The sequence below is a fragment of the Trachymyrmex septentrionalis genome, unplaced genomic scaffold (genome assembly GCF_001594115.1).
Source record: "Trachymyrmex septentrionalis isolate Tsep2-gDNA-1 unplaced genomic scaffold, Tsep1.0 scaffold22, whole genome shotgun sequence".
NCBI classification, from domain to species: domain Eukaryota; kingdom Metazoa; phylum Arthropoda; class Insecta; order Hymenoptera; family Formicidae; genus Trachymyrmex; species Trachymyrmex septentrionalis.
This window is the reverse complement of record NW_017305375.1, coordinates 5,616,326-5,631,686: the sequence shown is the minus strand read 5'-3', so window position 1 is coordinate 5,631,686 and position 15,361 is coordinate 5,616,326. Positions and strand designations below refer to the sequence as shown.

At 29.7% G+C, this 15,361-nt stretch overlaps 3 protein-coding genes across 11 annotated transcripts in view; all 3 read left to right on the top strand.

The window, feature by feature from the left end:
* Positions 1 to 3,651, top strand: part of LOC108748331 — a 75,368-nt gene extending 71,717 nt beyond the window's left edge. For 7 of the 8 annotated variants that reach the window (XM_018486406.1, XM_018486407.1, XM_018486405.1 and 4 more), the window contains 2 exons: positions 1,156 to 1,289; positions 2,822 to 3,651. In XM_018486406.1, coding sequence (XP_018341908.1) covers positions 1,156 to 1,289; positions 2,822 to 3,008 — 321 coding nt within the window. In that variant the 3' untranslated portion in view covers positions 3,009 to 3,651. The remainder of the gene's footprint in view (positions 1 to 1,155; positions 1,290 to 2,821) is intronic. The other variant, XM_018486408.1, reaches the window with a different exon arrangement.
* A 364-nt stretch (positions 3,652 to 4,015) lies between these two features.
* On the top strand, positions 4,016 to 5,938 carry LOC108748291 (copper homeostasis protein cutC homolog). Of its 2 annotated transcripts, none has more exons than XM_018486343.1 (2): positions 4,016 to 4,259; positions 5,186 to 5,938. In XM_018486343.1, the coding sequence occupies exon 2, from the start codon at positions 5,186 to 5,188 to the stop codon at positions 5,912 to 5,914; it is 729 nt and encodes a 242-aa protein (XP_018341845.1). In that variant the 5' UTR covers positions 4,016 to 4,259; the 3' UTR covers positions 5,915 to 5,938. The 2 variants fall into 2 exon arrangements, with proteins under 2 accessions (XP_018341845.1, XP_018341844.1); XM_018486342.1 differs by lacking the exon at positions 4,016 to 4,259 and adding an exon at positions 4,345 to 4,415.
* Positions 5,939 to 11,977: 6,039 nt separating this feature from the next.
* LOC108748399 (ABC transporter G family member 23) overlaps positions 11,978 to 15,361 on the top strand; it is a 58,181-nt gene continuing 54,797 nt past the window's right edge. The window contains exon 1 of the mRNA XM_018486548.1: positions 11,978 to 12,156. The gene's annotated coding sequence lies outside the window, so the exon portion shown is untranslated. The remainder of the gene's footprint in view (positions 12,157 to 15,361) is intronic.

Below are 15,361 nucleotides of genomic sequence, written 5' to 3'. Positions count from 1 at the left end.
CATATAAATATATATATATATATATATATATATATATATGTTTACATATAATAAATATCTCGCTAATACTCAAATAAATACTTATTAAAATTTGGTACATTTTTCTTCAGTGTAATTGTATTATATCCTAGATAAAAAAACGTTATATTATTTCTTGTGAGTAAAATGTTCTCTTATCTATGGCTTTATCATTTTTGTACTGTACTCATATCCGTTATTTTTTATACTCGCCACAGATCGTAAAATGTTATCGCAAATTCTTATAAAAACGACATTTTCGCTGCTAGACACGAGAACGTCGTCAATGTAGAGGCACGATGCCACTTTCGGCATATTTTATACTTCACAGAAGAAGCACAGGGATGTGAACGACTTCATATAATATCAGGGTAAAAACGCTGCTGCATTCCTCGAATTTCAAGCGAAGGACCCATTCTTAAAAGAGAGCATTGTACGATTTTTTTTAGATATGTATCTAAGTACTAGAAAGAGAGGAAGAAAGATCGAAAATGTATATTCCCGACAGCGAATATTTCTCCGTCTTCCTTTTTCCGTTTGTGCAATAATAACTTCCGTTGTGAATACGCAAATTACGAATTATGAATTTATTTAAGAGATTTAAGAGATTAGTATGATTTATATGTAGCAGGAAGCGCTAAGCTGATTTTGATTTGCGAAAGATCTGCTCCGTTGTCTGAGATGCTGACGGAGATCTCGCGTGACAAATTGCGAGTCCTTGTTAACGGCCTCTCGAATTCTTCTGATTTGTATAGCATAGGTAGCGATAATAGTCTAGTTTACTGCGTCTTTTAGCGTATCATTTTTATTGATGTATAACGATCTTGTTCTGTTTACCTTTCACGTGTAACATTTATTACGATAATACACAAGTGATAAATAAAACAGGTGCTAAATCTATCTAGTAAGGGAGGAGTGGGTAGGATGAAATCAAGAGAAGATCTCTTGATGCGAGAAGCGCGGCCTTTCTTCTTCTTCGCGTAGTGTATGTACATATTCCTCTTAGGAACTTACACATTAGAGCATCACTCTTTACACAATCTATCATGCATTCGGCATACATAAATCCCCGGTATCCGGCTGTTATTGAGGAGTATTCGTAAGGATTAAATTTCCTCTGACATAACAATCGTACAGGAGATCCAGACGACATGCACGGAGGTGTGCGAGAGCTGCGAGAAAAAGGTCTACCCCTTGGAGAAGGTCGAGACAAATAACAAAATCTTCCATAAGCAATGCTTCCGGTGTCTGCAGTGCAATTGCATTTTAAGGTAATGGAAAAAGACGTGTAAACTTCTGTTTATATCAGGTCTTATCAAATATTATATCCCTAGCAAACAAAAATGGATTAAAATGGAAATCAGAGTTTTAGAAATACATATTCATGAATGTTAAAATAAATTCTTTTCAATCTTGAATGCATTTTTTTTCATTTATAGGAATGGCATGGAGTATATTTCTATGTTTTTCAAAAATAATATTATAGTATTTTATGTGCATCGTGAATACTACTCAATTCAATATTCTGAATAGGAAATGCAGTTTTTCAATCCATTTGAATCTAAAAATAATATCAGTCAATTCTGTGCATTGTGAATACTGCTCAATTCAATATTCTGAATAGGAAATGCAGTTTTTCAATCCAGTTGAATCTAGAAATAATATTAGTCAATTCTGTGCATTGTGAATACTGCTCAATTCAATATTCTCAATGTGAAGTGCAGTTTTTCAATCTAATTGAATAAAGAAAGTTTTTATTTAAAAATATAGACTATAAATGCTACTTAAATTATTCAAAATTATAAGTAGGAAATTTTTCGTTTTTAATCCAACTATAATAAGTTCAAAAAAGTTATAACGTAAAAATAATTGAGCTATATTTTTTTGTTTCTCTTTAATTAGAAGTAAAATGAATGATCGATGTGAACACTCGCAAATCAAGTCGAACACAGTCTTAATATTACGCTGATCACGGTGCGCGACATCGTTCAAGCGAGATTAGATTATCCGACATTTACCCAATGTTGTTATTTTTTATTTATTACCTTATTGTAATGTAAATTGTTTATATTTTATTATCCGATAAATGATGATGTTTTTATTATATCTATATAATTTCGTGCACTGATTTAGCTGGTTGTAATTGAAGTAAAAAATGAATAACATGTTTAGTAATTGAAGAAGTGATGTAACGGGTAACGTAGAAGATTCATAATTTAGAGATTCCAGGATTCAAATCTCATTAAAGTGCGTTATTTTTTAATACTAATTTAAAGTAATTATTATCAGGTATAATTATTATAAATGTTTTAGGAATAAAATTTGTAACTCTTAAATGAATTTTTTTTTTTCGAATATTAAACTAATGTCAGCTCGGATCTAATCTATTTCAATCCATTCAATCTATTTTCATGGATTTAAAGTATGCATTAAAAAAATTTTAATCTATTTTAATTCATTTTCGTTTACTGGGTGTAGATAAAATTGTAATATATCCTGTACTAAACATATTTCGCTTAAAGAAAATGAAGAGTTTACAAAAGTGTCAAGAAATGCAGTGTCAGTTATCGAAAACGTTTTGATAATTAACATGATATAAATGTATGTATAAATATGGAAATACTTTTTGTCTGTGGCAGTAATAATATTTTAATTATATTATAATATAATATGTACATACACAAATATTGTAACATGCGTTATAATCGATTTTGGTTTCCTTTCTCTATTTTAAATTTTTATTCTTAAATACAGTTACGAAATTATTGTTAAGTATAGTTATATTATTAATGTGTTCAAACAGGATGGACTCCTTCACTCTGAATAACGGCAAGCTGTACTGTATCCCGCACTTCAAGCAACTCTTTATTACACGGGGAAACTATGACGAGGGCTTCGGTGTTGACCCGCACAAGAATAAATGGGCGACAACGAACTCCAGCAATTCCACGAGCCCATCGCCAATCGCGGTCTCGAACGGCGATCTCTGATTTTCCAAGTCTTCCACCTCAATTCTTTCCTGGCTATAAATTGCTATTGAATTTTAGTCGAATTTTAGGTGGATCTAGATAAAGATTTGAAGAGGGAATAGTCCCTCTCGAAAATACATTTTAGGATGTATGTCAATCATCACGGAAGAGATATAATATCTTTTACAATTTTGCCCTCGTGAATGGTAAATTAGATCCACCTATGGTCAAAACGCGATGATGATTATGATAAATTGTACATTTTATTACGTTATTATCGCTTACATATGAGAACGCGTAATTGTATATTTAACGGTAATTGGAATGAATCGCGATGATCGGAGACTCGCTCCGAGAAAATGGTCTCTATATGCGAAAATCTTTTCGAAGTGTAAATCTTGCCAAATGTTGAACAAATGAATCGAAAGGAATGCACACATATTTTCTTTACTGTTCGTAAATCGAAAACGTAAATATGATTTAAATTATGTCGAAGAAATAATGAAAAATGCGCGCGATTTTTTCGGTTCGTCAGGTTGCGTTGAATTAAAATGTATTTTAAAGTTCGTAATGAAAGATCAATGAAATATCGAAGAAATTAATTTTGATATAATTACAATGTGCTATAAAGTATCTTCTCAATTTTTAAACTTTATTGTCATCGCTTACCATAAAATTCGCTTGATATTTGTTACTATTATTATTTTATTGATTTTATTATTATTATTATTATATTATAATAATTATTAATATTATTTACGTGCGTCGCATTTGCTATTATTTTATTATATATGTTGTATAATACAATATTACATTACGCTTCGTAAATCTTGTATCCGAACCTGTCCCTCAATAAATAAGAATTTTATACATCTATATTTATTATAATCTCCGTAATATAAATCTACATCTAGACCAAAAAATATGATTTATATGTAGATAAAACAAAAATTTTAAAACATATTTATATTGATAGAACGTTATCGTTATTATAAAAAATATTTTAGAATAATTAGTTTCATATTTTTAGTTTTATTATCGCTTTACAATATCTGCGTCAAAAGTGAGTGGCAGTTTGCAGTCAACAAATATGATATCGTTATCATTACGCAATATATCACGAAAGTAAAATACAGATGGCGAGACTCGCGCGTAAGAGGCGTCAGGCGGTAGCCATATTTATATAGTGCTGCAGCTATCCGTTGATGCAGCTCTTTCACACAAGTTTAAAATACCTTTTTGCAACGAACTCTTATCAAAATAAATATATATGTATGTAATTTTGTCTTTAATAATGCAAATTTATCAATTAAAAATAACTACTATTGAATAGAAATAATATAATTGGAATACAGTTATATAATGCAAGCTAATCGAATCTATTTGAAGCTGTAATTATTAATGGAGGAACTACAAATCAAGCAGAAGGTAAGTCAACAATTTTTTATTTGTTTCAATCAGTATGTTATAAAAACAAGAATATTATTCTGAGAATAATTTTTATTTCCTTCAGTCGATAATATATGTATTTATAAATTTCTTTGTACACTGTTTTGTCAGCATATGATGAAATTTCTACGATGTCGTATGGTATACACTTTTTGTATATCTGTTAGTAGTAGTCCGCGTGTAATATTATATTTTTTCTTTATAATGCGCTGTATGTACATTATATAAATATACTAGAACATTATATTATGATATTAGATTAGATTAAAGTTTGTTTTTATTATATTTTTTTTTCTCATTTAATTAATAATTTTTTATTCACAATAAAAAGTAAAAAAAGAGAGAAAAAAAATATTTTTATTAAACATTAAATTATTTTTATTATTGTTAAGAACAATTAAAAATACAAAAAAATATAATTAGAAAATATTCGTGAATCAGTATAATTTTGCTTTAAGTAAATCAGTTTTTTTTCTATTTTTTTTAAATACATAATTTGTCATAAAGCTAATTATTAATTTTTTAATAATTTAGAAATCCAAGCAGCACAACAAATCACAATAACATTGAAATGAATCAGAGATGATTGAAAAATGATTTTTAATGACCATTTCAGAGTCATTTTGATATTACTATGACTTGTTGTTCTAGTTGGGAAATTCGTAACTATATTTTTTAAAAATGCAGACGCATCAATACGTATTAAAAAATAAATCACCACCTAATTAATCAATTATTTTATTTTATAGATGGAGATCTGCATCGATTCTTTAGAGTCCGCTAGAAACGCGATAGCAGGTGGTGCTAGCCGATTGGAAGTTTGTTCTGCTCTCTCGGAGGGTGGTTTAACACCTAATCTAGGTTTAGTTCAACAAATTAAAAATTTCACGACGATTCCGCTGTATGTTATGATCCGCATTCGCTGCGGTGATTTCATCTACAGTCCCGAAGAGATCGATGCCATGCTGTATGATTTGAAAATTCTTAAGGATCATCACGTAGATGGATTTGTCTTTGGTGCCTTGACTCCCGATTGCGAGATTGATATTGTTACATGCGAAAAGATTATTTCCGCAGCTTGTCCCTTGCCGGTGACATTCAGTCGCGCTTTTGATCTGACGAATGATCCTATCAAATCGATGGAACTCCTTACTGATCTTGGTTTTAAGAGAATTCTAACTTCGGGACAGAAAAATACTGCTCTGGAAGGATTAGAATTGATAAAAACGTTAGTACAAAAAGCCCAGAAACTAGTGATTATGCCCGGAGCTGGCATCACAAAGGATAACATTCGTAAAATAATGGAATCCGGTGCCAAAGAATTTCATGCATCAGCGAAAAAAAGAAAAATGGTAGTCTATGGAGCGAACAGAGTTAAGATGGGTATCAATAACGATGATTCCGTTAATGTGACTGATAAGAAACTGGTGAAAGAATTAGTCGAGATCATTAAAAATGAAAATACACTACATAATTAAACTTAAAGATATCTAATTATTATCAAATACTTTTATGTAATTAATATCTAAATAATATATTTAAGAGTAATTTGATTATTTTAAGTTAACTGATACATTATTATTGTAACTTTTGTATTATCTGCACTAATAAATTACATTTTAAACATAAATAAGAAAATCATTCAAGACTATAGGACCAATCGCAAATTGTTTTTAAAGCGAAAATACATTTAATTATATTAAAATTCAAAGAACGTTTTGACTCTAAATTTGAGTTATCCTCAGTTTAAGATAATGACAATTATATAATATCACATATTACAAAAACGTAAACATTGTCGCAATTTTGTGATGGTATGTCAAATGTGACTCTTCTGATAAGGACACGAGTTGTCCAACGTAGTTGCATAGCTAAATTGAGATAAATCTCTAGCTTGCATTTCCGACAGGTCACAGATAATCTTGTACAATATTCCTCGAACCAAGAGTGCAAAATTCGTCACATATTAAAAGTAGAATTTTTTTTGAATAAAATAAAATAAAACGAGCGATGTTTTGTCGAATTGACGTTACAACGCATAATCAATTACATGTTATAAATTACATTTTATATGTGATTGATTGAATAAACTAATGGCGAATTCGATTGGAAGTACTGGTGCGCACTGGTGTAAATTAAAATCGTTGCATTGATTTAATTTGAGTATGAAATGCAAATATTTCGAATTATGAAATACATATTTTACTTAATAGTACAATAAAATATATTGAATATCAAAATTTAATCAATTTCTTTGTTTATTTTATAAACATATTTTTACATTATTTTGTGTACGGCTTTAATGTGCATTCCAGTGCACTGAGTGCGTTTAATTGAATTTGTTGTAACACTTTATCCGGGCGGACAGTACATTAAGATAAATGATCACTTAAGAATATGGGCGTACCGTGGAATTTTTTTTAGGAAAATTTTTTATCAACCCAGAGATGTACCATGCGTCAATTGAAATGAGAACCAAAAAGGGGAGATTTTATAATTGTACTAAAAAGAACGTCTCTGCACTAATTTTGTTTTTGTGCAACATTTACAATAATTTTTTATGTTAATTTTTTTAATCGAATTTTTTAATCGAATTTAGTCGAATGGAATACTCTGGGTGTATTTAGTACCACACAGTACTACTACTCTGAGCAATTCAGCATTCGGTGAGCTTTTGCATTTGATTAATATATTCTGTTAGATCTAAACACATAGATCAAATAAGTATATAGATCAAAAATATAGAGTAAATAGTGCAAAAGCTCACTGAGCGCTTAATAGCGATAGTATTGAATGTATCAATTATAGAATAGTCTGTTTTTCGAGACAAAAATCTTACGAAAATTCTTCTTATATATTGTATATTTTGTCAAAGCTCAAACTAACAGAAGTATTAAAAATTACTTATATGGTCTCATAACGACAAGAAAAAAATAGTTTATATAACAGCAAAAAATTCACACAAAGTCAAAAGTAAAGTTGTATGTTTTTTACATTTAAAAATGAAAGAATTTGACAGAATATATGTTCATCACTAATTGACCAATTAAAAATAAAATATTCTTATTAGTAAAGCAGCGAAAAATTATTATAGCACCGACTGATGTGAGTTATCAGGATGTGTGTTAACGGGATTTTCTCAAAATGAAATAATAAAAAATTTTGAAAAGGTTTGAATCCCTAAACTTCCTCCCTCCCTCTCCCCTCTGAATACGTCCATGCTTATAAGTATCATAAAAGTATCATTTATTTCCAAATACATTTTTTTGATCTTAATTTTGTTGTGTACATTCTAGGAATTGCTCGTCAATAATAATTATTTTAGCAATAAAACTAAATTAATTACAGCTTTTAATTTTCGCACTAGTATGTATAATTTTGTTTAATTGTATATGGATTTATATAAAATATTTTATATATGTAATTTTATGTAATCATATATAATTATTTATATGTGTACAATTATATATAAAAATATTTTTTACCAAGACACTTTCGCGGACATTTTGTCGTGCGGAGATTTCGACGATAGATAATAAAGGGTCCACCATGATATTATCATATCATGGATGTAAAATCGTACTAATTTCTCAATAATATGAAAAATTAGGTTCTTTTATATTTTATACAATTCAATCGTGCCTGAATATCGTATAATGCAAATAAGTTATTTTAAGTAAACAATATTTACTACGTTACATATATATAATCTAAAGAAATAATCTCACAAACAATAAGATTGAATGAGAGAAAAAAGATCATACAAAAATTTATGATCTTTTTTCTCTCATAAAACAACACGAATTTTTGATAACTTAAAATAAATCTTTATATGATACGTCTTTTTTATTTTAATAATTATGTAGGACGCAAAAAATCGTGTTAGTTAAACCTAGAATGTTATTGATATATAAATTTTACGTACAAATGAGCGAAATTATTAAATGCTAAGCTATATTTACAATTACTTCATTAGAAAATCTAATCTACTTTGCTTAAGAAGAGAACCTAGTTTAGAGGGTCAGAATTTTTGATTTTTTTTTAATTTCAATCATTAGTATTATTACTCTCGGAAAATACTGGTAAAGTTTTAGACTGAAATTTGAAATACTTACTGTAGTTACAGCTTGAGGAATAGATGATACGCATCGCTCAGATATACAGCGCGCGTGGCAGAAATGCCTATTGTCCGCTTTTCGATTCCTAGCATAGCATTATTGACCTAGTAGATGTTCATTTTTAAAGAGGGCACAATTCAAACAAGAGTTTTAATTCCACCCCATTCGGTCGCTCGCTTTAAAACACTTATTCTGGCGCAAAGATTATCAAAATCGCCGCCTTCATTGCCGCATGTACTTTCAATGAAAGCTATTCTGGCATTTTAAAGATAATGTAGTTGCTGGAGAAATAAATATTGGCCAACATTGTAAATGTCGCCGACAATTACGACAAGCAGCGAGTTATAAACGGCAGGAACGGTGCTGATTAAATAGTAGAAAAAAATCCATACTGTTCGTAGATTGCAACTAACACGAGTTTATGAAGAAATGGAAGGTTTCTGTATGGGCCTGGAATAGTATAGATTAGCGGTAAGTTGCCAAAAAGCAGTACTTTTCGATACCAAAAACTTTAAACGCGTTCTTTTCAAAATCACTTTTCTGAAATTGACGCGCAAGATTATTCAATATTTGACTAATCGACTTCTTTCACGATTTTTTAGTTATAATTGTCAGCCACTCTAAATGAACTAAAAACATTTATTAAAAAATTAGTATAAACAATTGCATGAATAATGCATGAATGCAGCTGCATGAATAAGTCAAAATTTTTTGTTCGAAGTCGTTACTTTTTGTTCAAAGTTCTTACAATTTGACACTTTTTTCCATTATTTTTTTAGTTTAAGGAAGATAAAATATTATCTAATTAAAAAAATGTTGGGTTTTTTTTAATTTTAGATAAGAATTACAGGCTCTATTATTTATTTATTAAAAAATTCTTTCGTATTGTTTAAATACAGGTATAACAAATCATCTCTAAAATTTCGGAAAAATTGGCTTCATGGTTTGTTCATAAAAATTCTCAAAGAACAAGTACTTTTCAGTGTTCTAAACTAGGTTTAAAGCCAGATTACAAGCAGAAAAACTTTTACAAATTTTGCGTTATGTATCAGTTTCGGATTCTCTCAATATTATAACAGAGTATGATGAATAATTTCAATCTTTAAGCACAATTTTGTGTTATCAATTGCGTTATTACATATTTTCTAATTAAGTGTTATGAAAAGACATTCATACAAACTATTATTTATACTACTTCAAGCGTTAATTCTACATGCATGTAGGATTTTAAAAATGCAATTTAAAAAAAAGTTAATTTATCATCTTTTTAATAAAGATCTTAAATCTATTTTAAATTCTTAATAATTTATGATAATTTATATCATCTCTATTCATATCATCGTAAATAATTACTTACAGAATTATTTTTTAAAAAAATTTGCATTATATTTATTTATTGGCAATTTCTTGGCAAAGTCACGAGCGCTTACACGTGTGTTCGCACTACGTGAACAAAATTGATAAGCGAGATCACGCAGCTTGACTAAGAATAAATGTGGAATAATAAATTGGGGGGATTTATCTATATAGTGTGAAACATCTTCGCGTTTGTTCAAACCGGTCTATTTTGACTCTTTTTTTTTTAACTAATTTTAGCAAATAAGAATTACTTACAACTGCGCTAATGAGCATCGTCAATTAATAATCACTGCTATTAAATAAACATGAATATTCACCGTTTTAACGGACTATGTGGGAAGTGTGTTAAATTTTTAACAACTTGAGCCGAGCGATTATCATAAAGGAAGGAAATTTTTTGAATATATTTTCTTTCTCTTTTATTTATGGAAGGAATTCATGGATAGTAAAAGTTACGCGTAAAGTTAAACGTAAAACGCGGAAGATCACGGGGCACAGGTTTATACTTTTATACATAGTATCGGGTACACTTTCATTTATGATAAATACACTTCTGCGATTTAGAATGTATGTGTATATATGTATAATGTACGCGTACAATGTGAACAGAACACATATACATGCCTACCATTGCGAAGCAGGTTTTATGTATAATACACACGTAAACTTCAACTGGTTATTCTCATGTGTATATATTCGCGACGAGTTTTTCCACTTGCATCGAAGTACTCGATTTCATACACAAAGACGATATTTTATTTTAAAGTATGTCCATTTTTCAATTCTTCCAAATGCTTCTCTTTTTTAGCAACTTTTCAAATAATCACTTATCTGTGAGTTCTTCGTTTCTGTTTAAAATAACCATTTTAAATAAGTAATTTGAAAATAGTGACTCTGTGACAAGCGAAAATATTTACAAAAATATTTAAAGTAAATGTGATTCTTCATTTTAAAAAATATGAATGTCTTATTGACATTTAAATTTTATTTAAATAGTAGTATTTAAATTTAAGATAAAAAAACCACTTTGACATTCGTTATTTTAATTAATGCCAAAAGTTTTTTTATGTAATTCTGCACCGCGACAAAGAACAGCTTGATACGAATTGATCAAAGATCGCAGCTCTTGTTGGCATTATTGCACGTCATGTTAGTAGCTAAATTGCGCATATAATTAAATATACAATTTACTTAGTATTCATGAATAAATTATATATAAAATGAAATGCGTGCAGTATGTCGTAATTACCACAGCGATTATTAATATGTGAATAAAAAGATTCTTATATAATGATTTAATTACAGATCAAGATGCACTTATCTGGATTCGCAAGCATCCTTGGATACATTTTCAACGTCTAATAATAAGAGAATAATAATATTACGATTATTTTAGTGAAAAATTCAGAAATATAAAAATATGGAACGTTTAATGCAAATATGTAGGTAATTTAATCACGTTCTAAGAAATGATATTTGAGATTTTCAAATTATATAACCTTTGATAATTGCAATAAAAACAACTTTATCGCTGATTTATATTCGATTATTATTTACTTTGTAGAAAATTTTTCCAATTTATACACGAATTAGCGACGATGAGAATCTTTATATTACTTTATATACGAAAGCAAGAGAGCGGGATTTGAAGAATCTAAAGAAAAGTTTATAGAATTTGAAAACCGAAGATATTTTTTCATTTACGACAATCCTCATCAAAAACATATTAAAAGACTATATTTCAAGATGGCTAAGTAGAGATTTTTCTCGATTCCGGAAACTCGATCTCCTTCGGAAAGGTCATTTATCCCTTAATGGAATATTTCGTCCCACGGATCTCCTGGATATTAGTGTGTGATGGGTGCATTTACATTTGTGTTCGTTATGTATATATACATAAATTGCCAAGAGCCGGTTTCGGTCTCTCACGTCACGAGGATACAGCTACAGGGCGATGTGGATACACTTTTCCTGCATGTATTCGAGAGTGTTGGAGCGGGCTCGAGCGCCCGCTCGTCCGTAAGTCTGTTGCAACCAGACTCCGTCCCGTCAGTGCGAGAAATACGTTCAAACCGATCGGTCGTATTGTACATCCGTAGTCGCGCTAAGCTTTGAAATCGTTTCTCCACAACGGTGCATAACGTGTAAATTACGCTGAAGGGAATCTGACGAAACGACGCTTTCATCCTTTAAAGGGCATCAAACGGGAGCGAAACGCATCTCTCACGACGATCCGCGAAAAGGTGTGAGAATCGTGAAAATAATGATAAGTTGATCATATCGCGCTTCTCGATTTGTAAAAAGTTGAATTTTCTAATATTAAAAAAAAAAAAAGAAAATAATAAATTCCGCTTTTCTTCAAGTAAAAAGTATTACAATTTTTCTCTCCACTGTTGTAATTAGTTACGAAAATGGTTGATTTTCTTTAGTGGAATAAATGTTAAAGATAATAAAGTATAATAAATCGATGGAATTGAATGTAAATGACGCGGTCAAAGTGAGGCGAACCGTTTAACTTTGAAATCTGGGAAATAGAAGGATTGAGAATACGTGAAATGAACTCGAGAGAAAGTGTATGCGTACGATGTCTGAAATCACGTCCACATGTTCAGTATTACGTACTCAATTTTGCCAATTACTATCAATAAGTTCGTCGAAGGAACGTAGAATACTAAGCAAATTTTGCAACCTCAAGATATATGACGATGATAATTTTTTGACAAGCTTAGTCAACCAATTTTATAGCTGGCACAAAGACAGAGATGTTTCTCGTCGGCATATCACTGTACCGTACATCCGCGATATGTTTTCACGGAGAAACATATGCTAGAAATTAATACCTTTGACTATCTGAGAGCGCTGTCTTCAGTAAGAGTTTCTGATCTCAATTCGAATACATTACATTGCACTTTCCTACTTTCATCGCTAACCGAAAGATATTAATCTCGAGAAGACGTCTTGAAGCGAAAGGAGTAACAGATCTTTTCGAAAAATTGAAGTTACCTACAAATCAAACGGATAATAGCAGATTAATTAAATAATGATAAAATGATAAACAAAATTTCTGTAAATATAAAATGTTCTAAAGTTATAAAAAAAGTTAAAGAAAAAAAATCGTGTATGTAGAACAGACAAAACTTTCAGGATTATATTTGAAGTTTTGAGATTTACAAATAAAGGGAACAAAAAATTATATTATTAAAAGTTGTGTAAAATATGTCGAGTAGTAAAATTAAATAATTAATATTATACTAATCCAATTTCATTTTACATGTGTTGCAGTATCGCAGATTAGATACTTATATTGGATAATTATTGAGTAATGTAAAACCCTGAGGATATAAGATTGTTAATGAGTCAACGACCGAGTAAATACGTTTAGTCGTCTACTAAACGACCTGATTATATAACGTTTTATTTTTGAAAATTCTTTTTTTATTAACTATTTATTAAAAATCTTTGATATTGTCAGTAACATACGAAATCAGTTTTTTTGAAACTGCAATTATCAGGTACTGCATAAAACATGTTCTCATAATAACGTTAGTTATATAAGTTAAAAAAAAAGGTTAAATAACTAACATTATTGTATACGTAACCGAATATTAATAAATTTGAAACTTATATAGGTACGTAATTGAATATTAGTGAATTACTTAACAAATTGCGCCAGGTAATATTATATAATTAATGCTATCTTTTTATGCAGAGAGCAGACTTTACGAAGTGTTTGTTATGTAGGTATATAACATGAAAACTATCAGCCTCGACATTTTCGTATTAGATTTGCTGAAAATATTACAAAGAATCGATCTTTAAAATATTTATCGTCAATTTTGGAACATTCTAAATATATATATATACATATCAAATTTTTTACAATTTAAAAAAAAATATCGAGCGATGGGATGTTTAATAATTTGTTAAAGCGTTGCACTACGGGATCTTTAACTATGCATCATCTTTTCTATATGTTACCTTTTCATAGCAATTTCCACACGATTCTTTTAATAACTGCGTATTAACAGGTTGTTGTCTAATTGTTTGCGAAATCATTCTTACGTATCGTGACGTGTGATGCGAATAATTCATTCGTTCTAGTAGCACATACGATTATAGTTCTCTAATTGTAAACACTGCATTTTCCGCTTATAGGATGTGACAGAAAGCACTCATCCCTCTTTTGCGTCAGTAATTTAAAGAACATCATACGCATCGAGAAATATCTGAAGAATTTACGTTGCGTAAAAAAAATTTTGAATTGAGATCAAAATTATCGCTTGTGTATCTTTAATGTAACAGAAACTAAATTATTATTTCGCGACTCAAATAATTTTGTAAAATAACAATAGGATTTCATAAACCATTATAATTATAATAAAGAGATAAATCTCTATTTTGTCAATTATGAGCGAGTCGATAATGATTGTCACATTCTCGCGCGATTTAATTTCCCGTTTGCTAAGAATACCTATTGTGTCGTGCGGTTTGTGGTAATAGGATTCCATTTCCCGAGATTACACGCTTCTTAACCGCGTACGGACGTTTAACACATCTTCGAACATTAATATACTATATATTAATTAGCCGGACGTAGGATATTCATGAATGTCATACGCTATATAGTCAATCACTGGTCTGAAATTTCGCTTTCATGAAAGTAAGTTATGCTTTGTTGCAAACATTAATAACAAATAGATAAATGTAGCAACATTATTTTATCAACAAATTGTATGCTTGCAATAAATCATTATAGTATATTAGTAGACAATTAAGCAAACTTTTATATGATTAAAACTAAAGAAAGTTCTTCATAAATTATTGTCTAAATTTTTACAGGATGTTTTATCAGATAATATAATAATAAGATAATTGAATACACACACGTTTTATAAAGATAAATAAAATTAATTCTTGGTGAATATATTTAAAATATATTCATATATAGTTTAAAATTGTTTCTGAGCGAAAAATAAATTACAACTTGATCCATACGGCGATTTAACGGCTCTTTGTTTCTTGAAGAAAGATTGACCAAAATCATCAAATGTTTACGCGAGTCTTTTATTTTGAAAGCGACCGGTATTCCCCGGCGCTTTCACAAAAATGTCTGGGACATTTTTCAAGGAGAGGTAAGGTTGGTAATATCTGTCGTGTATACACACGATTCTACCATTCAGGAGAAACGTTGATTCGTCAAGGCAAACGTGGTGCAAAGTCCTACAAAATTCTTGTGACGTTACAAATCTCTATTCGTGTGGTAGGAAATCCCCTCTTTTCTCTCTCTCTCTCTCTGTCTCTTTTCTTCTTTATGACATCCGCTAAGAATATTCCAGCAATATTTACAAGAGATATATATACAATATCTGTTACTTACACGAAAACACATTATTTAAAAATTCCTTTTTTTGATATCTGAAGCATTGCAATGTACTGAGATAAATATAC

Bases quoted from the DNA above. Each gene is read 5' to 3' on its own strand.
- LOC108748291 (XM_018486342.1), top strand. From the start codon at position 4,389: ATGGAGGAACTACAAATCAAGCAGAAG. The intron at 4,416-5,185 runs GTAAGTCAACAA...TTTATTTTATAG, and splicing joins AACTACAAATCAAGCAGAAG to ATGGAGATCTGCATCGATTC.